Source organism: Thamnophis elegans, chromosome 4 (genome assembly GCF_009769535.1).
Source record: "Thamnophis elegans isolate rThaEle1 chromosome 4, rThaEle1.pri, whole genome shotgun sequence".
Classification (NCBI taxonomy): Eukaryota; Metazoa; Chordata; class Lepidosauria; order Squamata; family Colubridae; genus Thamnophis; species Thamnophis elegans.
The window spans coordinates 79,128,256-79,155,372 of record NC_045544.1 but is presented as its reverse complement, the minus strand read 5'-3'; the positions used below and the strand labels follow the sequence as shown (position 1 = coordinate 79,155,372).

The 27,117-nt window shown below is 36.1% G+C and overlaps 1 protein-coding gene across 1 annotated transcript in view; it reads right to left on the bottom strand.

The window, feature by feature from the left end:
- Window positions 1–325: 325 nt before the first annotated feature.
- ZFAND3 (zinc finger AN1-type containing 3) overlaps window positions 326–27,117 on the bottom strand; it is a 104,560-nt gene continuing 77,768 nt past the window's right edge. The window contains exons 6-7 of the mRNA XM_032215857.1: window positions 21,957–22,127; window positions 326–2,924 (exon numbers count right to left, since the gene is read on the bottom strand). Coding sequence (XP_032071748.1) covers window positions 2,770–2,924; window positions 21,957–22,127 — 326 coding nt within the window. The 3' untranslated portion in view covers window positions 326–2,769. The remainder of the gene's footprint in view (window positions 2,925–21,956; window positions 22,128–27,117) is intronic.

Sequence of the window (27,117 nt, the reverse complement as noted above, 5' to 3'; positions counted from 1 at the left end):
TTAACGTGAATTAAGCAACATCTGCTACAGAAGACACACATATTTATGGCAGAACAATGATACCAGTTCGTAGACTGATCTTTGTTCCTGGGTATAAACATTTGTAAAAATCTTTTGACACTTGAGATCTTTTGACACTCTTGAGATTATTTTTTACATAGATATAAAATGTCAAAATTAAATATATTGTTCTTATGGGAAAGAACATAGTTTTAGCTTTTTTTCTGACCCAGTTTTCTCAGCCAGAAATGGCCACCTAAATCTAGTATTTAGGATATGCTTTAATTTGAAGGCTACAGACCAGTAATGAAGTATTTGTTATCTTTTTAAACTTCACAATAAATATTTTTTTTAAAAAAAGCCATATAGTAGCCACTGAATTGAGGAACCTATTGCAAAACTCAGAGAAGAATTCAACTTTTAATCTGATCTGTTTAATGGTTTTGTTTCTTTTAAGCAGGAGGAAAAAGAATTACAATCATTTTTAATATTTCACAATGTTAAACTAAAACTGAGCTCTAAGCTACATGTGTAAGTAAATCTAGAACACAAAAAGGGTTAAATAAGATTTCTTTAAGATTACAAGAACTGAAGCTTTCTTTACGTTTAACAAACCTCACAGAACAGATACTGCAAAGGAACAACCCCCCACACTTTTTAAAGTGAACATTGTCCATAATCCACATGAACTTGAGTAGTGTTTGCTCAAGAGATACCTTGAAATCAACTGTGCACGTGTATCAGGGCTAAAGAAAGATTAACAAGAGAAGAACAGCATCTTTGTTATTAATCTGAAAGTCTTGTATATCAATCAGAATGTCCATCAAATGCTATGCTAGGATTTTAGAAGGGAAGAAAGTGCATAGCGTGGCAGCAGCTGAAGTCCATGTTTGTTTGAAACTCTTCATGGCAAACGCAAAGAAAATTGTCTGGTTTCTCCCACATAGCGATGACAGGAGAATACTTCCTTAGGAAACAGAATATGCAGCTGGAAATTCCATTGCTGATTTCAAAGCCTTGAGTAAAACACAGAATGGCTTTTCCATATTGAATTTTAGAATGGTGGATTGAATTCATCACCAATTTGCAATATAGGCAAAGGCTGAGTCTCTTTCACTGGCCATACTGGCTACCAGATTAAATACAAATCAACCTGTAAACTAGTCACTGATCTTCAGAACATACAGAGCAGTCAGTGACTTATTTAAGCTGCTCTACCCTACAACCTTTTTTAAAGAGTGATATGAGGGAATTCACTCTTTTTGGTGGCTTAGTATATTCTATTTGTGAAAATGAGAGACAAAACAGATCCCCTTCTTCCAGCAACCCTTCCCTATTCCCTACTAGACCTAATTCCAAATTGCTAACTGAGCACTAACCAGTTTGTGGGGTAAACATTCCACGTTAGGCCGTTATAAATATATATATATTTTTCTTACAGACACAATTGCCTGCAGCTAGAGGAAACCACTGCACATTAGAAACAAAGAAACAAACAACAAAAAAAATGTGCAGTTCAGTTCAATGAAATTGACATACCTAGTATAGAATAGTAGCTCTAAAAGACCAGATCTGGAGAGTCCCCATTCTATGCAAGGCATTTTACAGTCACTTGCTTCGCAACTGATGATGAGCAGAGACCTTCACTGAGTACCAAGCTGCATAGTCACAAGGCTGGGACAGCCCATTTGATTATCTCCTTAATACACTGGAAGTGAGGTGTACAAACTCAGTTCAATAAAGGGTGATTTTCCTGGTTGTTCCCCCAATACTGTTAACTGAATTCCATTTGCTACAAAATGTCCTTTACCCCTCAATACATGTCTAGCTACAGAAAGTCAGTCTGTAGAATCCAGGCATGGCTACCGTGCTGTGAATTAGCCTTATTTGTTCAATTATCAGATACCTGCACTTAGCAAAAGGCAAACAAGAGCCAATCAGATTTTGTCTGATGGGAAACAGCAAACTAGGGTTGGCATATGGAATTGGATCACGCCACTTAAGAAATGTTGTTGATGCTGTGTAGAAAATGCACGCTGTTTACTGCTTGTTCCAAAATAGCACTAAGTTTTAAAGTAAGATATTTCCTCCTCCACCTTAGTGAAGAAATAATTTCCCTGTAATCTGATATTTTCATCTAATATAAAAGTTGTCATAAGAATCTGTCCCCTCTTTTTGGCTTCCTAGAAAGCTGTTCCTATCCTAAGAGATTTCCTGATGTTGGTGGCCTTAGAAGACATGCGTGGAAATAGCAAAAATAAGGGTTTAGGTCTTCTAGGTCTAGCAACCACCCTGCTTGTTTCAAGCAGAGTTTCACCTCTTCAAAGTTAGCTAATAGTAAGGACAGGAAAGCCAGGATAATAAAGATAGTTTCTTCCAGCGTGGTATGCACATAAGCAGTCTTTTACATCAGTTTCTACTCAGCTGCTGTACACTTCCCAACATAAGGCTTTTTGTTTGTTTGTAAGAACTTGACTCCTGCAATAATAGAAGCCTTCATATTTTTGTTACAATCCACTAGCCATGCTCAAAAATATGTCTTCATTTTTTTAATACAGTGGCTAGTAGGCACCTTAACAACCAGCCAGTAATCAGTGTTGATCACCATTTAACTCCTAAACTACAGTACCAGGATGGTTGGCTAAAGAAAGGAAATTGATTGGCTGTAGTCTGAAACTTGCCCAGTACAAGTGTCTGGCTGACTTTGTCCTAAATAAGGCTAACATTAGTGAACTAAGAGAACAGCATTTGGTTGAAGAGTCTTGCCACTCAGGAGCAGCCCTCGCCAATGCGCTGGCATGATCGCCCAACTTTCCGGTCCAGTTTCACCATTTTCATAATGGCTTCTTCACGCCCGCGTCCCATGTGGTCAAATGTGCAATCGTGCTGTTCAGGCAGGCGATGCAACATACAGAACACATAACCTGTAAGGACAGAAGGTAAAAAGAAAAAGAAAAAAGAAGAGTGAATAGACAATAATGGTAGGAATGCACTAACAGCTTCTAAAGAGAGATTAATTACTACAAAAAAAAATTGTATATGCCTTAGCGCATGCTTTTGTCTTCTAGACACTAAATAATTGAATGCTACAAGGAATAAATTAACCAACTGAAACCTTCAGGTTACCCACAGCTAGAGAGAGCTACCCATTAAATCTTTTTAATTAAATTACCCATTAAATCTTTCCATTAAGTCATTATTTTTGATATTGTGCCTTCCATATAAAATATAATCTCAGTATAGAAACTCATGCCTGAAGTGAAATCCTCTAATGGAATTTTCCCAGAGAAAAGGAAGTTTTAATTTTGAAAATCACAACTGAAAGAGTTAATTTTGAAACTGACACCTGTGAAATATGTAATAAATAATCTCATCAGCAGCATCTGAAGGAGATTTATAGCAATAGAGCCAAAGTATATTTTCTCAAATCCGAACACCTGATGCAGTTTCATGCAAACATTGACAGCTGTTAGCTGTTATGTTTGTGTGAAACAGCTAACCATCTATAATCAGCAGCTCAAGCCATGTGCCAGATTTATTTAAAAAAATAAAAATGTGTTTCTTTACAGATAATTTATTTGGAGCCACTTCAAAGCTAACTTCAACAATGACACTATTATTCTTGTACAAAATTCTGCTACCGTTTTTTCACTTTCACCTTTTCCATGAATTTTTGCACTTCGCTGGTAATTTGAAATTCTAATTGACAAAGGTGAATGATTTACCTAAAAATATCTAGAAATTTTCAGAGATAAGGGCAGTGCAAATTTATGTACTACTGAACTACGTAGTGCCAGACAGTATGTGTCAACTTGGGTTTTTTTGAAATATAAATACATTTGAACATCAGTATAATTCTTGAAGTACTTGTGCAGAATTTTCTAGCTGTGATGATTTCTTGGTCCAAGAAAATGCAGGACTTTTGTATTTATTTTAAGTAGCACTGCTTTTTTAAATATTTTACTGTAAAATATTTAAAATAAATAATAAAAACAATTTTGGAACTAATGCACATACTTTTTCTAAAAATTATTTTCTTTCTATTTATTCCTTTTACTTTTGCATTCAGAAGTGAGCATTGATACAACATATATGTCTAGCAAGTATGTTTTACAGAAAATACGTGAGCTCTATAAACTTGTACAACAAATAAAACAAAATTAAAAGATAAGGCAACCGGTATGTAGTAAAAGCCCAAAATTTCTGTTGCTAAGCGAGTTTTGCCACATTTTACAACCTGTCCTGCTACAGTTCTTGAATGAATCTCTGCAGTTGTTAAATAAGTAACATGGTTGTAAAGCAAATATAACTCCACCATTGACTTTGTTTGCATAAAATGATCTTATGACCCTAGGACACTGCAATCATCATAAATATGACTCAATTGTCAAGCATCTGAATTTTGATCATGTGACCATAGGGATGCTGCAACAGTCGTAAGTGTGAACAAATTATAAACCACTTTTTTCAGTGGTGTTGTAACTTCAAATGGTCACTAAATAAGGGTTATAAGTCGAGGACTACCTATAGTTGATTACTTATTTTATTTGGGTGCTGCCTAATTCCGGTTCTGGGGAGCACAACATAAATTATTCTGAGCAAAAGAATTAAAAAAGAATTTAGATTTAAAGTATACAATTTTATTTAGCTCTCAACCATTCTAGAGGTTCCTTATTAAATGAACTCTTAACAAAGGGAAAATAATTCATTAGAACATGTCTATACCATAAGAGGTTACAGACAGTAATTTTCTAAAAAGTGATTCTTAATTAATTTTCAGCAGAAACAAACAAGATCATAAGTGTTTACTGATTCTCTGCTTAAGGCAGAAATGTAAAATACAAATCTTTTTAATGAGTAGTTAATATTTTATTTCAGAATGCTTTGGGCACAATACAACAACTACAGGTAACATTCCATATTTTTTTTTGCAGTTAAGTCTCAGGCAAAATAATTATATCTGAACTGAGAGTGACCAACAACCCTTTCTCTGGTCCGTATAACATAGCAGTCAACGTAAAAGGTAATCAAAGAATCTGAATTTGTTTTGTTTGTTTTTAAATGGTGCCTTGTTATGAAATCTTATGTTAAAGTTAATATGCTCTTATGTAAGGAGCATATTTCTGATCATTTGGTGGCCAAGGCTAAAAAATTTAATGCATATTACTAGCTGGGTTTAATTTTGCAACTATTGCTCTGTTATTAGTACTCGGATCTTATGACTAGAAATACTGACAAATTGTAAGCTTATGCAACAAGGTAACAAGCACATGCCCCAAGAAAATGGTAGAAAGTCAGAGGAATTAAGAAGTATTTCAGAGTGGGAGCCTGATTTTTATAAAATGCACCAGTCTGATGTTCTACATAATGTAGATTTTTCTGCATGCACAGGGCTCCTCCTGTTAGTTTTCCTAAAAAGTGCTGTAGCGAGACTAATTAGGCAAAGGACTGGGGATTTGAAAATATAGGGAAAATCTGTTTTACTGGCAGATGCTGTTCATCAGCAAGTGGGCATTTCTATTTCTGCCTAAATTAATTCATTTATATAATATTTTAATGTGAGAAAATGTAACTTAAGAGTTGTGATCTAGGAAAATTTAAGGATATATCCTACACATGTCAAAAAATAGTATATACCATGGGTGTCAAGCTCACCGCGTCATGTTCCCATCACATGACGTTTCCCATTTTCCCATTTGCAGAGCTGGAGTGGGTGTGGCCTGTGTGTGACGCTTCTGGCCTGTGGGCCGCTAGTTTGACACCTCTGGTGTACACCAGCAGATCCATACTTAAACAAATTCAAGAAGTATCTAGAAAGTAAGCTAGAGTCTCATAGAATCAGTCAGATATATATGGTTAGACATTAGGTGCTATGAATTGTGCTTGACTGCATAGACATGTGCATTTTAGTAATTTCCTTGGAAAAACTGCAACTCTGTAATTACATCCACCCAACTTATTCAGTGACTTTCTCTTATTCTGTTTTCCTCAACCTTGTCAAGAATGGGGATTTTTTCTACTCCATCATCTGCTTGCATTATATGCCCAAAGGGTGCAATTTTCTTTTTGTCATTTGCTTAAGCCTTTACTTTGTTAATTTTTCTTGCAGCCCATGATACTCTTAAAAATTGTTCTAAATATGTAATTTAAAAGCATCTCTTTCTTTTATCCAATTGTTAACTTTTCATAGCCACATAACTGGGAAGATTATTGTCTTCACCATTCTGCTCTTTATTGCTATTAAATGCCCTTGTTTTTCATAATCTCATCTATGAGAGTCACTGCTTTCCTACCAAGGATTAATGTTTACTTCGGAGGCATACTGTCCTTCTTTGAGCTGAACAAAAGAAAACTACACATAACCTTTATTACTTCTCTATGAATTAAATATTCACTAAGCATACAACGACATTACCTTCAACTTCTTAAAATTTAAGATGAACACAGATTTTTTTTTCTACTCCCTACTTCTCATTTTCTTATTTCCAAAATCTTCTTATTTTTGGCTAATAAAGTATGTCATTTGCATATGTCAAATTGTTAGTATTTCAAACAACAATTTTGATTCCAACTCTGTTCTCTTCCAACCTGCATTCCACTAATATATGCAATATAACATTTAAATATTATAAAGCCAATATGCATCTATGTCTTACTCCAATCTATATTCTAAAACATTGTTTCTTCAAATTTAATTTATAACAGCAGCTTCTGCTTCACTAGTTTATAAGAATTTTTCAAAAATAAATCAGGTGTCCTGGTACTCATATTAATCTTAATATATTTCATAACCCGGCATAATCTACCCAGTCAATGACCTTGTTGTAAACAGTGCAACAAACACGAACCTCCTTTTTGTATTATTCCATTTGCTCCATTAATCCTTCTCATGTTACTTATCTGATCATAAATCTTTGCTGAATACTGACTCTGCATTTGGCAGTTTTCTCTCTTTATGTATAGTTTTATTGTTTTTTTGTTAAATCAAGGTGGTAATCCTCAGGGAGGTCAGCTAATTATAACTGGAGTGTAGTTCACAAAAATGTTCCACTATAACATGTTTTGGGTTATATCCCAAAAGCATAGCAACGGATGCCAATCTTGGTCCATGTATACTTTCTGTTAGAGTACTCCAAAAACAAAACCATCTTATTAGTCAAGTTCAACAAAGCTCCCAAAGGAACTTTTATATTTGCTGATAATTTATCTCCTTTAGCCAATTCCCTTTTGCACCAATGGTAATTAATGCTTTCTCCTGTTTGAAAAGAACTCTAGGTTATTAAAAACAATATTCAATTTTAATAACTCTTCATATGTCCTGATTCTGACTCTACTTTGTTCTGTTGTCAACATCTCAAACTTATTTAGTAAACAAATTAATGTCTTTTCTCCTCTCATAGTCTTTAATACAAGACATTAGAGAAAATCCAAATAAATGAGAACAAAGCTTAATTTGAAGAACTTTAATTAAGGCTTACTGCTGGTTCTAATGTGAAACTTTCTACAAAGATATTATTTCTGGGATGCATCCAACAGGGAAATGCCCTGTGGAAAACTCTATTTGGGAACTAAAAGCAACATGCTTCTTCACGAAAAATATTGGAAGGTTTCATTTTAGGCAATATTCTTTGCATACTTAAAATCCAGAGGTGGTCCTCAGGTGTACCATAAATCACTCATATGAATAATGTGTTTTGATTCATTGCTTAAAATACACCTTATGATAATTGATCTAAGTTTTTATTAAACTATACGCATCTTATTCTTGAAATGAAATATTGGTGAAGCACTGAAATTATCATTTTTCACATTAAAAACTATTTTAGATTGAAGTAGGTTTTGATGAATTTGCATTCTTTCTTTGATATTCATATTTATTAATCATATGAATATACTTTGCTTCAGAGGTAACACAACTGAGATTTCAAGAGTTTGTTAATTTTGTCCCTCTTTTAAAAAAAAGTGAAAAGCATTATTTATTTTTAGCTTTGCATCTAATATAAAATATACATTTATAATGTTTGTTTGAATCTGCTTGCTTTTGCTTTAGGTTTAAAATGCCTTTTGGTTGTTGGTAATAGCTTCAAAATATATTTTCTATATGTTAAATATATAATGAGGAATGCTATACTGGAAGGAGACAAGTTTAATTTTGAAATTTTAGGAAATAACACCAATAATGTGTGCTATATTGATGACACTACTTTAACAGCAGAAAATGTAAATTATCTGTAAATTCTAGTAATAAAAATCAAAGGGCACAGTAGTAGTTAATATATATAATGAAGACCCAACCAATGATAACGAGTATAGCAATTAGCCTTTGAATTGACAATGAAGATACTGTGAAGGTATGAATAGTTTCTGGCTATTTTGACTTGTCACCTATAATGGAAACAGCAACCAAGAAATATGCCATAGATTTGCACTTGGTAGAATAGACATGAAGTAAAAAAATATTCAAATACCAGTAAAAAAATCAGGATGGTACTGGCAATGTTTTTCCCATGACACTCCATAGAAGTGAAAGTTGGGAATATGCAGAAGCAGTACAGAAAGAGTATTGGCATTTTAAAACTTTGGTATTGGAGAAGACTCCTGAGAATACTGTGCATAGCTATCTATGAAAAGAAACCAATGGATCATCAAAGAAATCAATGCAGAGTTCTTATTTGAAAAAGAAATCACCAAGCTCAAATAATCATACTTTGGATATGAAGATTATAAAATTCTGGGGAAACTGGTAATGTTGGGAAATATGGAAGGAAAGGGCAGAAGCAGCAATATGGACACAGTTACAATGGCAATGAGTGTACTATGAGAAGACCTGAAAGACCACTTTGGAATAGATTATCCTACAGAAAATCTAAGTGGTCACTAATAGTCAAAACTGACATGAAGACCCATATCTCAGTCATAATTAATATATTTGACTAAGCCAGTGCAATCATGGATAAATAAAGCTTGTTTAGAATTAGGGCAATGTTTTCCATACTAAACTAAGAAGTGACTATATCTCAGCAAGAATTACTCAAATATTATTTTCAGTGTCCCTGCAGCAATTTCTCCCAAGTAGCCAAAAATGTGTGTTCAATTAGTAAAGATTTATATGGAAAAATCTTATCTTTCACTCAGGTGTGAATTTATCAGAAGCTATAATATCAAAATTGTCATTAAGTTTTTAGTCTTAGTTTTGGATTTCTGCCTCTAACATCTATGGGTACAAAGTATTTACCTGAATTAAAATTTATTATTTTATAAGCCACTCTATGGAGCATTTATCTAAACAAACATACCCCATCTCAAAATTGGAATTTAATTAAAACCTAAAGTGCAACCAACAAATTAATTAAAACAAACAAGCATTACTAGCACTTCCTGGCAACATATCTGTATCTTCTGTTTTTTGCTTCAGTGCAATAAAAATGCAAGACAGATAAGACAAGAATAAATAACCGCAAATTTCTAGGCACAGCTATTTTTTACGTTATAGAAACGTAAGAGGCATTTTTATAATTCTACACATTTTAACCTTATAAGCAGTCATTGTTTTTATATATTCCTGCCCTTAAAGCTTAGTTTTTCCAATTGAAGTAATTTTTTTTACAAAATAGCTACTTATATTTGCTGCCAATGCCTGAATAAGATAATCAATATTTTGGCAAATAAACACTCTAATTAATATTGTAACTCCACCAATTACATCTTAACCTCTTCTATTAACTTTTCCTCTCCCCCCTCCAGAAGAAATATTAAATCTAAGTATTATCTTTCTTCTAATACAGAGAATACGAGAGAGAGAGAGAGAGAGAGAGAGAGAGAGAGAGAGAGAGAGAGAGAGAGAGAGAGAGAGAGAGAGAGAGAGAGATTGACAGCAATACAATTTGATCTACAACAATATAGATGAATATAAAACAAAAGTACTAACAATAAGAGTAGTAGCAGAGAGCCTGTTGAACTCTGCCCCACAAAAGTCTGAGAAATTGCTAGAATTTCTGGAACCTATGTACCAGAATCAAGGAAGATTCCGATGTCTACATTATTTTGCCAAATGGCCCTAGTCCAGTAAACCTATGACACACATGTCAAAAGAGACATGCCACAATGCTTGGGTAACACCCCAAGCTTTGTTGGATGTTTGTTAACATCCAACAAAGCATGCCCTGTTCTCATGCAACTTTGGGAGGCCTGAAGTATGTTCTTCTGCAATCTCTGAACCCACTAGAAGATGCACAAAAATCTTCAGAGAACAACATGTGCTTTTCTGTGGTTTTCAGAGGCTGTGGATACCATAGAAGAGCATGCTCTGAAGCTACTTCAAGAATGGAAGCCTCATGCAACCTAAAACATCATCAGAGGACTGTCAACAGAAAGACAACAAGCTTGTGGGCCTTGGAGAATGGTGCAAGGCAGCCTTTTTGAGTGGCAGTGGTGGTGTTAGGGGTGAAGTTTAGACACATGCCTCTACTTCAGGCAAGCTGCAGGCTGCCACCATATGTCACTGTTTAAAGGGAGACAGATAATTGTTTTTCTTTTGCTTAGGTGAGTGCATGCGCAACATGACAGCAGGTCAAATTAGGCATTTTCCTAATTTTTGACATGTTAAGCCCAAAAGGTTCACCTTCACTGCCTAGCAAATGGCATACATAAACAGGACTTCTAAGGCAGATTTGTAAGCTTGTGCATATTTATAAACGAACAATCAACTTACTCCTAACTGATAGAATTAAATTCCTTTATATCAAAAAATGAAGGAAAGAAAGAAAGGGAGGGAGAAAGAAAGAAAGAAACCCAAGATATGGTTTTATTATGTAATTATAATTATTATAAGAAAAAGTCCCTCTGATGAATGGTTACAGTATTGATAAGCTTAAGGGAGATATTGTTTTAGAGACATATTTTCCTTGAATGTACAGGAGATAATAGTGGGCTATTCTGAGGTAATTTAGAAACATATTTAAAAAACAAGCAGACTTCAGTGAAGCTATGGAAGAGTTAAGAAATTAGCAATATTTAAAATATGAAAACTCATATTCAGACTTTTTCTCATGTAAATTATGCATATTCATACATCATTAATTAGACATTTAATTAGGAAACAGGTTAGTTGCCTGATAAACTGGTTTTCAATGGCTATTTTTGGATATATTTTAATTCTGTAGGATTTATCTTTAATTAGAATGCATTGCATTTTGCATGCAACAGTAGCTGAATCATTGCCTAGCTGTAGCTTTAAATTTTAAAAGCCTGTTTTAAGGACAATGTCTACTATATTCCCATACAGAATTATTTTGGTTTTGGCCACTACCCATCTCTTAGGTAGTGTTAAATTAATGTTCTAAAGGAGAACAAGTATCCCATTTTGATTATCATTGATAAGTATAGAGAGAGAGAGTGTGTGTGTGTGTGTGTGTGTGTGCATTTTTATATGTGTATGTGTATGTGTATGTGTGTATGTATGTATATAATAAAATATATATTTCAGATATGTAGATTGTTAAATATAGTCCTAGGTTACAATGGCTATGTTGACAACAATGGAACCAATTACCATAACAAATAAATGTGCATTCTTCAGTCTACTTATATAGAAATTAGGCTACTTTAGCAACAGTTGTCTACAGATAAAGGTAGTTCTTGTCTTACAACAATTCATTTAGTGGCATTTCAATAGCAATAGACTTTACAGCCCACTCTAAGCGGTTTACAGAATAAGCATATTGGCCCACAACAAATCCGGGTCCTCATTTTACCCACCTCAGAAGGATGAAAGGCTGAGTCAACCTTGAGCCTGATGAGATTCGAACTGCCAAACTGCAGTCAGAAGGCAGTCAGCAGAAGTACCCTCCAGTACTGCATTCTAACCACTGCCCCATCACGGCATTGAAAAAAGTGACTTATGATTATTTTTCAAACTTACGACTGTTACAGCATCCCCATGGTCATGTGATCAAAATTCAGACACTTGGCAACTGAGTGATATTTATGACATGCTGTTCCCCTGGGTCATGTGATCACCTTTTGTGAACTTACAAGCAAAGTCAATGGGGAAGCCAGATTCAATTAACAACCATATTACTAATCTAACAACTGCATTGGCTTATTTAACAACTGTGGCACAAAAGGTTGTAAAATGAGGTAAAGTTCACTTAACAAATATTTCACTTGCATGGGAATAGTTTAATGCATAAAAAATAAGTTCACATATATAATTTTATTGGAGTTGGTATAATATAAAGTTAGAAAACAGCTACAGCTCAAATAGCATTTATATACAACATTTATATAATTTTGGAGAATCAATTTAAGAAATTTACATAATAAACAAAATAATTTAATACTCATTTTAGGTTTTTCTTTAAATACTATCAAAAAAGGGTACCATTACTGAAATAAAATTTAGATCATGTCACTCTGCCACACAGATTTGAATAGTTCCCATCTGACAGGATGGGACTGTGCCTTAGGCTTTCCTGGATGTTTGACGTGGATTTTATGAGCTCTATGCAGAGAGTTCAATATCAAGATTTTATTATTAGAGATCCCTTTGGCAGAGCTGCTGATTATAAGAAAAAAACTTTCACAACTTACTTAGCTGGATGTCCCCTAATGTTTATTTGTTCTTTAGGAAGAACAGAAGAATTTTGATCTTGGGGATCAACATGTCTGTTAATCATTAGATTAATAAGAACAAAGGGATCCTTGTAATAAGATGCTGCAAGTGTAGTCTTTCAGAAGATATAAAAATTCATAGTCAGCATTTCTATAGTCACATGAATTATCATCCAAGCTCTTTTGAATGGTCCTACATGGTAGGCACGCTCTCTTGAAAACAATCGGTTAATTTTTTTCATAATACATATTCTTACTTCCTATTCCTGCTTTAGTTACTTGTTTATTCCATTTTTGGCCACCACACCACTGTATTTCCTGTGGTTTTAGGCTGTGATACACATAATAGCGTTGGGTTGAAAGCAGCATTTATGATCTCAAGTCACAGGATAAATTTGGGGGACATTCCAGTTTGAAAACAGTATATCTTGTTTTTTGGGGGAAGGGATGAATCACAAGGAATTAGGAATATTAATTATTAATTATAACTTAGCAGTCCTTTTAAAATTACACCTAATTGTCAAAGACACTTAAATAATTTTCAGCAGCATCTCTGCATCTCACTCATTTATTTAAAATGGAATCTTTGGTTTTTTTCAGCAAACATTCATAGGCTATTATTCAGGAATAAGTCACTGTTAATTTAGTTTTAGAAAAACTAAAATTAATGCATTTTTCACAAGTAAATTATTTCTGGAAAAGGCTCTTTCTGTCTTCTTACAACTGAAGTGTCAATTTTGCAAATACTCATTTTTGTTAACATAAATTTGCTTAATAATATCCTTATATTATATTTTTTACCACACAGTGAAGCTAACATTATACTAAATTATCTTTTGGGCAGCCATTAAATCCAATATAATATTAAACTACATAGAAGCTTGTCCAATAAAATACTGTAGGTTACTGTTGTCAACATATGTGTGATATAACTGCCATCTAAAAAAATCATATATACAGGAAAGTGGAATTATTCCAAGATTCTTGATTTAAAGTTTAGCCAGTTAAAGACATATAAAATGAAAAGTTGCTTCCACATTTTCTTCCTCAGCCTGAAATGTGCAGAGGCAATTAGCAATTCCCCTTGCTTCTTCCAGTTTGCTGTGTGAGAAAATGCAGAACTCGTCTTACAAATTGGTCTTTTGAAAATCAAAGGGAAACTGAATTTGTCTGTGTGAGCACTAGATGAGATTGTAATTTAATGGAATTTTTAGGAAAGGTTTGGGGGCCTGCTTCTCTGACAGCTGCAGGATAGAAGATTCAGGGTGGCCCTATGACTTTCCTTCTGAGGTTCTTCCTTTCCTTTAATTGGCACCTCATTAGAAATTAATGGAAATGACATACTCTGTTCTTTCTGCTCTAGGCACAGCACAGTACAAAAAGAACCATCACAATTTATAACACATTCAATTTATACAGCAATGGCTCTTAAGAATTATTTATGAGGTATGAATTTCTTGTCAGCAGTTAATAACCCATACTGAATAGTAGAAAAATGCCACTATACGCAAGGAATTCTTTCTTGAAGAAAGACACTCTGAATTTGTATTTCAAGGATCTTTGTGCTGACTCTTTAGTAAAATATTTGGAGTACCCTCTTTCCAAGTCTTACAATCCTCTTAAATGCTCATAATGTAATAGAATAAAAATGTTTCTGATATTCAGATACCTTAAATACTTCACAACAATGAAAATTGTTTTGAAGGAGAAACAATAATCCTGCACCATTATTACTACTGCTGAATTTAAAACAGCAGCAATAATTTAACTAAAATTTCATGCTTCAGATATTCTCAGCAAAGAACAGTATATGAATAATTCTGAAGCATCCTTGACTAGTGGCAGAAGAGGATTATTTAAACTCTGATTCTTTCCTGCCCTGCCCCTGCCCTACAAATTACTGCCTGGTGACAAAAGGGGGATTTGGATTAATTTCAGTATTGGAAGAATTTTGTAGTAGGCTAGGTAAGACATGGCCCCAAATGCTTCATGTCTGCAAGAGACCCTTTGGGATCATGGGATTTTTAAAAGACATTCAATGTAATTGTATACTATAAAAAGATAAACATTAGAGTTTCCATAGAGTAACACTAGATATGTGGAAAAAGCAGCCCTAAAATTTATAGAGAATATATTGATTGCTCCTAGCATTTACTGAAACTCATTTCTGTAATTCAATGAGTTGTTTCAGATTCTAATCTTTAGAACATAAAAATGAAATTGCTTACCTTTAAATATTTGAAGATGAATAAAAATGATATCTTAATGATGTATAGGCTACATACTTGTTTGGATTGCAATTATGTTATAAAACCAATAACATCCTCCAGATTTTACCTCACATATGGTTGATGTTTAGGACATGTCTTGCACAAATTATAAAAAGGGGCAAGTAAGTAAAAAGCATAGCACTTATCATTATCAGTTATAGTACCTATAAAGTCAGTGTCAATATCCAGTTTGTCTACAATTCACTAGGTTTGGAGCATAGTGATAGAAATGTACATTATCATATAATAGTCTGGGTATGCCCCATAAATTCAGATTACCTTTGAAACATGAGACACATAATATGATGAATGATGAGTGAAATACACAGTGGACTCCAAAATCTGCAGTTATTTATGTATTTATTAATAAAAAATATACAGTTGCCTATCTCATGAGAAGTGACTCTGGGTGATGTACAATTATCAATAAACATAACATAACATATATCTTAAAATATAAAAATAATAGTTAAAAATGGAGATTAAGAGAGAAAGAGAGAGAGTACATCCATCTCAATGGTGGAGCCATCTAAAAAGTCTCTTTTCCCTGGGACCTCCAGGCCTGGTAGCACAACTAAATCTCGAGGGACTTTTAGAACATCAAAATAGATGGAGTTGCCCTAATTTTTTGGGGGGAGGGCATGCTTCATAAGGCAGGCCCCAGGGCAGTGAAGACTTATCGCCTGGGATCCCACAAATGTAGGCCCCTGGCAAGGAGGGAGGGAAGGAGAGAGGGAGGAAGGGAGAGAGAGAAAAAGAGAGAGAGATTGGACCCCAAGCAGCAGATACTACTATTTTAAAAATATAGACAGTAAATATTTATTACTTCCATGTATATGCTCCACCAATTATAAAGTCTATTGAGGATTTACGAAGAAAATGCAAAGTAAAAAAAAAATGCAGATAAACTTCATTTTGCATTTTTTCTTATTACAACATTATGCTATTAGGGAAGCATTACTTGCTATTTTAGCATGTTATGCTACTTGGAGAATAATAGCCAGCTATTTGTTACTACTCCTGAATGAAATTTGTAATACAAAACCTGAAATAAAACCTAAAGGAAAAGGAGTATATGTGCCCAAGTGTTAACTCTTGTTTTTACTGTAAAATTGCAAAAAATTATAAAAACAGAACCAGATACTTTTATTATGAAATAACTGAGGTGTTTTAAGATTTTCAGTTAGGACATCAGGTCAAAAACTATGAGACCATGAGTTCTAGTAAGCTTGAGCCAACTGCTGGCTTAAGAAGGTAAAGGCAAGCCTCTTCTGAAACTTTGCTAAGAAAATTGCACTGATTTGCCTAGGCAATCACCAGAAAACAAAAACTGACTCAAAGGCACAAAATAAATAAACAAATAAAATTACCATATTTTTTGGAGTATAAGATGCATCTTCCCCCCTCCCCCAAAAGGAGGGTGAAAATCTTGGTGTGTCTTATACTCCAAGTGTAGCTCCACCCACCCGCTCCATGCATCGCATTTTCAGGTGGTTCCAGGCTGAGGTGGGGAATCCTCACTTCCACATGGAGCCTGATTCCCAAAGATTTCCCAGGGAATTGCGTTCAAAGCCTTTTCAATGAAAGCATTTTTGGGCGGCAGTGCCACAATCCCCTACCCAATTTTAAAACTGGCGTGTGTGGAGGCCAAAAAAGGGCATTGCATTTCAGATGGCAGGTGTTCCAGCATGCGCTGCCACCTCAAAATGCTTTCCTTCCCAGTTCTCCAGTGCATACTGCAGAGCCGTACACCCTCTTCCTCTGCAGACTCGCCTTCTTTTTTCTCCTGTGAGCCAGGGAGAAAAGCGAGACAGCAGCAGAGTCGAGCGAGGGTGCAGGAGCCGGGTGCAGACACAGGGCAGGCAGATCAGAGGCAGCTGGCCGATTGCTGGCTTGTCGGCTTGCCTCCTGACCCAGGAGACAGATGTAGCTAGGAGGAATGCACGCCCAATCAGAGAGGAAAAAGAGTGTTTCAAGTGGCGAGCGGTTCCAGGCTGCTCCACGATCCCTGCAGCTTGGAACCGCCTGTCACCTTAAATGCTCTTTTTCCTCCCTGATTGCAAAAATGGCTTTTCTCAGGATGCTAGATTGTGATGTTAAAAACCTGGAATGGGATACAATCAAGCTCCTGAGATCACTTCGCTGCCACTCAAAAATGATGTTATCATGATCTCTGCCACCCGGAACTGCCCGAGAAGGGGCAGGTGAAGTGGGCTCTGCAGAGATCGCCGTAACAGCATTTTTGGGTGGCAGCGCAGTGAAGCCTTTGAATCAAGCTTGATTGTATCCCATTCCAGGTTATTAACTTCCCAATCTAGCATCCTGAGAAATCTAGAGTCTCTGAGGCACCTCTCATTTGCAGGAGGAGGAGGAGGGGGGCGGCATATACAAAAGCCTCTGAATAACTGGGAAAGAAAGCCGTGCTTGGAACCTGCCAAAAACCGCTGTCCGAAAAGCCCATTTTCTTCCTCCTCCTCTCCTAAGGTTTTCAAAGCATGATCACCTTCCCAATGGTACCACAATCCTCACAAAAGTGGGGGGAGAAACAAAGGGGGCGAGAGAGCTTGCAGAGATGAGGCATTCCCTATGATCCCAGGGAAAGGGGTGGGGAAAAAGAGCCTCTTCAAAAGGAAAACAGCCACCTTCTTCCCCTCAGATTTGGACACTCTTGTTCCTTGGCAGCCCCACTGCCAAGCCTTTACTGGATGAAACTCCATGTTTGTTTTGTTTTTTTACTTCTTGCTTTCATGTGTTTCTGCCGTGCCTCCTCAGCGCTCCAGCTCACAGAATGGGGCGGGCAGAAGAAAAGCAAAGATAAGCCAAGGAGCCATGGACTAAGATTGCAGGCAGGTCAGGGAAAGTGGGGGAAAGAGAAAGGGGGTTGGGAAAGAGGAAACACCAAGCTTGTCCTTGCCTCTCCCAAGGAGCTCCTGCGCCACCTCACAAGAGCACCTGGTTTCAGTTTTATGCCGCAAAAGTTTGGGAGCTGATGTTAACCAATGCATTGTTACTGTAAATGCCCTTGTACAGGAAGGGTCTGGGCCCCCGCAGCAGGTGTCCCTCCAATAGGGCTTCAGCGATCCCAAGCGCCACCAACAGTGGCCAGCTTCTTCGAGCAGCCAAGTCCCTCTTCTGCCCCCATGAAAATCATCCCCCATTGCATCCCACCTCACCCACTCCAGTTAAATCTGTGTAGGGTGATAGGATTTGTTTTAAATGGATAAAAAAAATCTGTGCTGCTCATTATCAAAATCCGAGTGGAAATGAGGATCCCCGCCACCTGGAACTGCCGGAAAATGCGAGGCACACAGGCGGCGATGGTCTGTGGCAATCCTTGCAGCCTGGAACAACTGGCTGGGGGTATTCCACTCTTCAATCAGCTGCTCCTCCTGAATCAGGCTACTGAACCTGGCCAGGCCATTTGCTGTTTGCTGCAAGGATGCTAGCCACATTACTACCAATGGATGCTGGTAGGCAGAGGCAGAAACTTTTTTCCCCTGTTTTCCTCCACCAAAATTAGGGTGCCTCTTATACTCTGGTGCATCTTATACTCGGAAAAGTACGGTACCCATTTTAGGTGAATGTGACAACCATTACTGGAGTCAGAATATGTTTCTACAAATTGGGAAAACAATTACTAATATCCTTAGAAAGGGAGGGGGGACCCCAGAGTGAAAAAAACATACATTTTAGAATAGTATAAATGTTTCTAGAGTTACTGGGTATTTTTGACATTTGGAAAGTCTCCTTCCAATTGACAGAGCAGTAGTTCAGAATTAACTAGAAACAAAATTTTAGTCTCCATTATACCGAGATTTGCACTATTCACATGGATAAACTCGTGTTATCTCTCACAGCTATTGTAAAAGAACTTGTGTTCTGCAAGAGATAAAGAAAATGTATTCTAAAGCAGGTGAGTAGCATTTCAACAGAAAAACCACAATGCCTATATTTGATTTATTTTAACTATATGGCTGGACTTACAAAACTGACATCACATTTGTATTAACATATTTTAACATAATAATCATATTTGCTAATTTGTTAATCTTAATTTTAAAGATCTTCTTAAAATTATTAACTCTATCTAACAATTATGAATGGGTGCATTTTTCCTCCAAATCCTTATGTAGCAGTATGTAGATTTTAAATATTTATAGTATTGAAATTAGTCATTTTTTCAGCAGACCTGACATGACTAGCATTTTCTAGTATTATCTCTAAATGCAACAACAGGCTTAGACAGAAATGGCAATCACCCCCTTAAGGAATTCATCTTTTAAAAGAATGAATACATTAAATACAATGACGTTGTAGGGGGTTGATACATTTCCTCATATGTATTCAAGAGACAGATGCCAGCTTTATTATCAAACATAAATATTAAGCACAATAGAAATATATTCAACTGCTATTACCATAGCCCCATTGAAGCATGATATTGCACAGCTGAGGACCTCCCGGTAACAAAAAGATCAGATGTGAAAATATTTGGATGCTATGATATTTAATAATTAAACTGGAGGAGTGGGCTTTACAATTTTTTTTCTAAAAAAACTAGCTAAGGGCTCCTTCAAGATTAACTCAGCCTTCCATCCTTCGAGGTCGGTTAAAATGAAGGCCCAAATTGTTGGGGCAATATGCTGACTCCTTAAACTGTTTAGAGAAGACTGTAAAGCACTGTTAAGCAGTATATGGGTCTAAGTGCTATTGCTATTTATAGAGGAATACATGGAAAAAGGTAGATATCACAAATGCTTCTCTGAAAAAGGGATGCCTCCTTTTTATGGAATAAACTTGGATCAGCAATATCGCTATTGGAAGAATGGGGTAGATTGGAATTATTTCCAAATGACCCTCCCTTGAACTTCTCTTTTCATACAATATTCTCTCTCTCCCTCTCTCTCTCTCCCTCCCTCTCCCTCTCTCTTCTATAACATTATACCATTTGAGAAAATCTTTCAACCAACATAGTACAGTATTAGTGTCTGGAGACAGCTCCAGAGAAAAGCATTCAGGGAATACTGCTGGCTCTTCTCCAGCACCAATGCAGCTTTACTGGGCAATTGGAATCAACCAAGCAAACGAGCATTATTTTTTAATCTAATTGGGTTGTTTCAAAAGCTAAGTGCACTGTTAATTAAGCTATCGGGCTTGGAATATTTTCAAACACAACTATATTCACCTTTCTTTTATTAAGACAAATTTTATGTCTAGAATGCTTCAGTGTCAGCAAGTGCCCTTAATCAAACTGTGACAAATGCACTAATATAACAATAAATATCACAGATAGTCATGTTTAAGCAGTTTTACTGTCTTAGTTTGTATTTTACCGAGGAAACCAAGAACAACATTTTAAACAGAGTCCTGTGAGTAGTAATCTTAGATATGTAGTCAGCAGCTTATTTTTCCCTTTCAGGTGTGTAGATACATGTGACACCTTTTCAAACCACAGTCTGATCATTCTGAATCTTGAACATATAGAGTAGCATTACTAATAGATATTATCTTTCATGAATAAATAATGGTGTTTGGTTTTAGTTCTATGAGAGAGTACAAAAACTTATAGATGCAAGATGAAAAAAATATTGAAAAAATTAAATATGGAATTCAAATTTCTACAAAATAAGTTAATATAAAGTTCCAATGATATGAATTACTCCTAGTTCCTTTTCATGATAATTCACTGTTGTGGCCCAGCAGGAGCCGTTGGAGCTGCCACCAGACTCCGAGAGCGAGGGGCCCTCTGAGTCGGCTCTGGAGGACCCTGGACAGGGTTCCGACTCCGAGCAGGGCGCAGAGAGGCTGGTTGGCCACCAGGAGACACCTGAGTCTTGGACCAGTGGGGAGGAGACAAGGGAAAGTGAGACGGAGGCCAGTAGTGAGTTGTTCCTGGATGCACGCCATCGAAGAACAATTATGCAATTACAGGAGGTCATTGTACTCAGCTGATGGTCATTAGGCTCCTCTCCAGACTATAAAAAGGCTACTTGTGCACACACCCTCTTTGCAGAAGTCAACACAGAATTGAATGTCGGAGAACTTTGTATGAGCTTGGCAGGCTGGATTGCTGCCAAGCCTTATCTGTGTTTATTGCTGCCCAAGCTTGTCTGTGCTGGGTTGCTGCCAAGGACCTGTTTGTCTGTTAATTAAATGCTGTAATTTATCTCTGGCTCGGAGTGTGTTTTGGTGTGGAACGAGGGGGGGTCAGAACAATTCACTATACTTGATTGTTCCCATTTCCCATGGAACACCTCACAGATATTCTGTGATTTACGTCCTTCATGGAAAAGTAATTACAAGAAATATTTAGATGGAGGCTCAGGTTGATGGAGTGGAACTTTATATGTATGATGACCCTCTGGGTTGGACATACGATTTTTAAAACTACTGTACAAAAGACTTATGGAAGAGACTTTAGCTCAGGGGAATTATACATGCTTCGCATTCACAAAATCCAGATTTAATATCTAGAATGGCTGAAAATGTCAGTCTGGAACCCCTGGAAGATGTTGTTAGAATAATGATCTAGAATAGATGGATTTGGAAAAAAGGCAGCTTCATATGACTGCTCTATCTATATTGGATACTCCGAACTGTCACTCAAAATAAGGCACTTCAATAGTTTGTTAAATCTAAATAGTTAAACCCATAAGTAAAATAAATCTATAATTTCCCTCTTTACATACAAAATATTATTACAGTAATAAGGTTGATCTTGTCAGATGAGCCTTGGTGCCAACAGTAGTTAGAATGCAGTACTACAGGTTACTTATACTGACTGCCAGCAGTTTGGCAGTTCGAATCTCACCAGCTGAAGGTTGACCCAGCTTTCTATCTTTATGAGGATGAGGACCCAGATTGTTGGGGGCAATATGCTGGCTCTGTAAACTGCTTAGAGAGAACTGTAAAGCACTTTGAAGTGGTATATAAGTCTAAGTGCTATTACTATTTAATCTACTAAAGTTATTGTGAAGGTTTTGCTATTATTTCTTTACCATATTATTGCTCATTATTCCTCACTGGGTGGGACATTAAAAGAAATCTTAATTCAAATCTGCTATCAGTCCTTACCACAGCGACATGATCCCAGCTCTTGCTGTACCAGCTCCAATTTTGTTTGGCACTGGAAACACCTGCGTCTGCTCTTCTGTTTGGAACGGCTGATTTCTTCAGGTCTATCGTGACCGTCCTCCAGTAACCGTGGCCGTTTCTCAGGAGAAGGCTCGCTCTCCACCTGTGACTCTATTCGTTTTGGGAAACATTTGGAATGCAGCATTAGTGGGAGTTCTACTTTAGTCACAGTTGTCATTAATTGTGTACAACTTAAAAAATGCAAATAGTACTCTTCTATTTGGATTTGCATGTACTTTTTGAAACATAAAAACAGAAGAAAACTCTGTGTCTCCTAAGTTCAGAAATCAAATGCAAAACAAATTAGCCACTGACTTGATTATGACACATAGAGGAATGCATTAATCTAACAACTAAAGCCTTTGTTTATAGATTCTCACATACAATCTCATTTCCACAGTCCCCATGCAACCAACGTTGCATTTGATGAAAAAACAATTTAACACAAATTCAGCCTTGTCCTGCCTAAGCAGGAGAACAATTTTTTAGGGTACAGTGCATTAGCTGTAGCTCCAATAACCAAAAACATATGAAAGCACCATACTGTGCTTCCTCCTTTCTTTGAGGATAACAATCTAAATGTAAATGATTATACAAAGGCATGAAAAGCCAAACACAACATCTATATGCTGTTATTTATCTAAAAGGCGCAAAGGATCTCCTTAAAACTTGTCATCAATTACTATGTGTTTTAAAAACTGTATTTGTAATCTTTCTTTACGGAATAAGAAAATAAACAGGAAAACACATTTCTTTGCAAACCTTTGACAGAAAGATGATTATTCTGTAGATAATCAGTATACGATAAAATATTTTCAAACTTTACTACTACTACTACTTCTCTCTCTCTTTCTCTCTCACTCACAAATATCTTGCCATTTCTACTTTAGTGAATATGTGAGCATATTTTTTTAAAAGATGTAGGTGTTTCTTTTGTCTATGTTCAGAAGAGGTGATTGACACAGTCTTACAATGATATTCTATAAACTAAATTAAATGAATCTCTAGTTTCTCCAGTTTTGCCACTGGAAATAAATCTACTCTAAAATAACTCTGAATTACTGGGTGCTTCTTCATTCTAATTTCAAGATGAAAAAAAACATATATAACTATGACAGATACATCAACTCTACCAGCTTCCAGTATCTCATTCAATAAAATTGAGGCAGCCTTATAGAGAAAATTAAGAGAAATATCAAGAAAAATATTGGGTGAAATAAAATTAGTTAGAAACACTCCAAATTAGCGTGTACTAAAATTACATGAAAATTTGTTAATACACAAAATTGTTAGGGAAAAAGGTGGATAAAACGATGGTTTTAATATTTGCCCCAGATTATGGTCTTATTAATAGATAAAGAAATTCTGATTAAGCAGGCTACATCTAAAACAGTGTCCTGTATTATAGAAGTTAAAGAAACTTCAGATCACATTGTAAGTAGATAAGTACTGATTTATAAAGTTATAAAAGGTGGAGAAATTTTCTCTCAATGCTGTAATTTTTATGGAACCAGCATAATATAATGTATTGCATATTAAAAAGTTTTATTTTTCTATCTTGGTAGCAAAAAGTTACTGAGTGAACTATCAATAACATTAGTCTTCTAATTCCAACCAAGAACCTAAACATTAAATATATATAGGAGCTTGTTTGCAAGAAACATTTCCTTTCTTCTGGTTTCATTTTTAAAAAATAGAGATTTTATAATTAGACAAAACATAAAAATACACAAATAACCATACATACATTTTTATGACATAACTGCTTCAAGAGAAAATGCCTCTATTGTTATCCAAGGCCTTGGTACATTTCTATCTGGAAAGTATCATATATAAAATGTTTCTAGTTTTTGAGTTTTTCTAGTTTTTGAAAACTTATCCAAAACCCGAGGGGGAGGAGGAGATCAGTTATTGGTGGATAAATTTTGGAGATCGGCTGAGCAAGATAAGGTCAAGCCATGCTGAGCATATTACAGTAAATTTTAGTCCAATCCTTTCTTTTCACTCTCTTTTTGGTAGTGCCCCATGTGTAATTTGAAGGTAAAAAGCAGAGTATAAAATTTAAAAAATCTTCTATATGTATAAAAATGGCTGTATGTGTGTATGTCCCAGCATAAGTCTGGAACACCTTGAGCAATTTCAACCAAACTTGGTACACAGATGACTTACTTTCTGGAGAAAAAATACTGTGGGGATAAGAAACCCCTAACACCCCTCAGGGTGTGTGTTCTGTTAAGCTATAACCTGTTGTGCCTTAAAATGGCTTCTACTGTACTACCATAAAATGGCTTCTATTGTACAGCACAGTGGAGTTGCTATGGTAATGGCTTCACAGTACTCCACAAGGGGGCTCCCCCTGGCAAGGGAGAAAAAAATCTAACATTAGAAATTATTTCTTATTTAACATTAGAAATTATTATTAGAAATACATTTCCCCCTATAAATAAATACCCGTGCAACTTCAGGTTATCAGCTAGCAAGGTATGGAAATAGAAACACTGACACTACTTGTAATCTCAATATGGAAAAAAAGTATTTTTATAAATTATGGATGCAGGCTCTTCTACTTATAGATGGTTGAAAAGAAGGAAATAGTAAGAATTGTTCTTGTCAGAAAAACTAGTAGAATACAAACAAGAGAATATGTAAATAAAGAGGACAAAAACAAAACAACACAAAAACCCAGTCCATTATTAGGGAAGGAACAAATCTTTATAGTTTTTCATTCCCAGGAAAATCTTGCAGTTGGTTTAATCTCGGACATGACAGCATTTGAGGCATATCACAAGATATTTTTTATTATAAAAGACATATAGCCTGAGAGTTTGACATTTCTGAACTCAATTGACTATGCAAACATCAGTAAGGGCAGTAACTAATGAACTTTCAAACATCACTGCCACAGTTCTTTAACTATTTAAAATTTTTTGATGACTAAAATTCATTTTTTTTAAATAAAAGGAATTTTAGTCATCAAAAATAAAATAATCATGAATTTTATGTAGCAAGTATAGACTGCAGAAGAAAGATATTGATGATAATTTAAAAAACTAGAATTCAGAAGCAAAAAGTACTATGGTTTGATCTACTGGCAGCCCTAGAATAATAGGACATAGTCAAAAAAGCACAGAGGTACTCTTTGTTTTGCAATCACAATTGGGACCTGCAACTCAATTACTAAGTAATATGGTTGCTAAATGGAAAAAAAATCACGACCATGAATGCCTTACAATTTTATTTCAGCTTTATTTTTCACCCTTCTCTCCCACCCTTTGGAATATTCATCCCAGCCCTGCGATAAATAGCAAGAAGAGAATTAAGTTTGTGTTAGTTTAGAATAGAATAGAATAGTATAGAATAAACTTTACACTTATCAGCATACATTAAAATGAAATTTTGTTACATACGGTTCTCAAAGGGATATACACTACATAATCAATTATTTGGATGAGGGAATAAATGGGGAACTCATCAAATTTGCAGATGACACCAAGCTGGCAGGAATAGCCAACACTCCAGAAGATAGGCTTAAGATACAGAAGGATCTTGACAAACTTGAACATTGGGCACTATCTAATAAAATGAAATTCAATGGTGAAAAGAGTAAGGTTCTACATTTAGGCAAGAAAAAAGAAATGCACAGGTACAGTATAGGTGGTACCTTGCTCAACAGTAGTAACTGTGAAAGGGATCTTGGAGTCCTAGTGGACAACAATTTAAATATGAGTCAGCAGTGTGCAGCAACTGCCAAAACAGCCAACACAGTTCTACACTGCATAAACAGAGGGATAGAATCAAGATCACGTGAAGTGTTAATACCACTTTATAATGCCTTGGTAAGGCCACACTTGGAATACAGCATTCAGTTTTGGTTGCCACGATGTAGAAAAGATGTGGAGACTCTAGAAAGAGTGCAGAGAAGAGCAACAAAGATGATTAGGGGACTGGAGACTAAAACATATGAAGAACGGTTGCAGGAACTGAGTATGTCTAGCTTAAGAGAAAGAAGGACTAGGGGAGACATGATAGCAGTGTTCTAATATCTCAGGGGTTGCCACAAAGAAGAGGGAGTCAAACTATTCTCCAAGGCACCTGAGGGTACGACAAGAAGCAATGGGTGGAAACTAATTGAGAGAAGCAACTTAGAACTGAGGAGAAGTTTCTTGACAGATAGAACAATTAATCAGTGGAACAGCTTGCCTCCAGAAGTTGTGAATGCCCCAACACTGCAAGTCTTTAAGAAGATGTTGGATAGCCATTTGTCTGAAACGGTATAGGGTTTCCTGCCTAGGCAGGAGGTTGGACTAGAAGACCTCCAAGGTCCCTTCAAACTCTGCTATTGTATTGTATTGTATTGTATTGTATTGTATTGTATTGTATCAAGACAGAATAAATACAAAATTATGCATATACTCACATATATGGCACAGAGAAACAACACAGTCTAATTCTGATGTATACATGTACATGGCGAAAAAAATGAACCTAGCGAGTTTACCAGACGGATGGCATAGGGAACAAATTCTGTTGCAGAATCTGGTAGTCCTCCTAGAAATACTTCAAAACCTCCTCGCAGAGGGGAGCAACAGAAACAGACTGTAAACTGGGTGTACGGGGCAGTGGTGGGTTTCTACCGGTTTTACTACAGGTTCGCTCGTGCAAGTGTGTGACACTTCTGCATATGCAGAAGCCTCCTGCCACTGCCACTAATGGCAGCAGTGTGGAGTTCTAAGTACATAGGGCTGATAAATAGTATCCTGAATAACAGGAAATGAGCTTCTTATAGTGGTCTTGGCTAACCTTACCACTCTCTGTATGGACTTTCTATCTCAGGCACTGCTGCCACCAAACCAAACAGTGATGCAGTTTGTTAAAATGCTCCGTCGTTCCTCTGTAAAAAGTGTCCAGGATGGAAGAAGAAAGATGTACTCTCCTCATCCGATGCAGGAAATGCAAATGCTGGTTTGCACTAAGTATGACATGTGCAGAGACCAATTCAGATTGTTATCTGTACCCCCAGATACTTAATACTGTTGGCCACCCAACAGTTGCATCCTTGATACTAAGTGGAGTATAACTATACCAGTTCTTTCTAAAATCC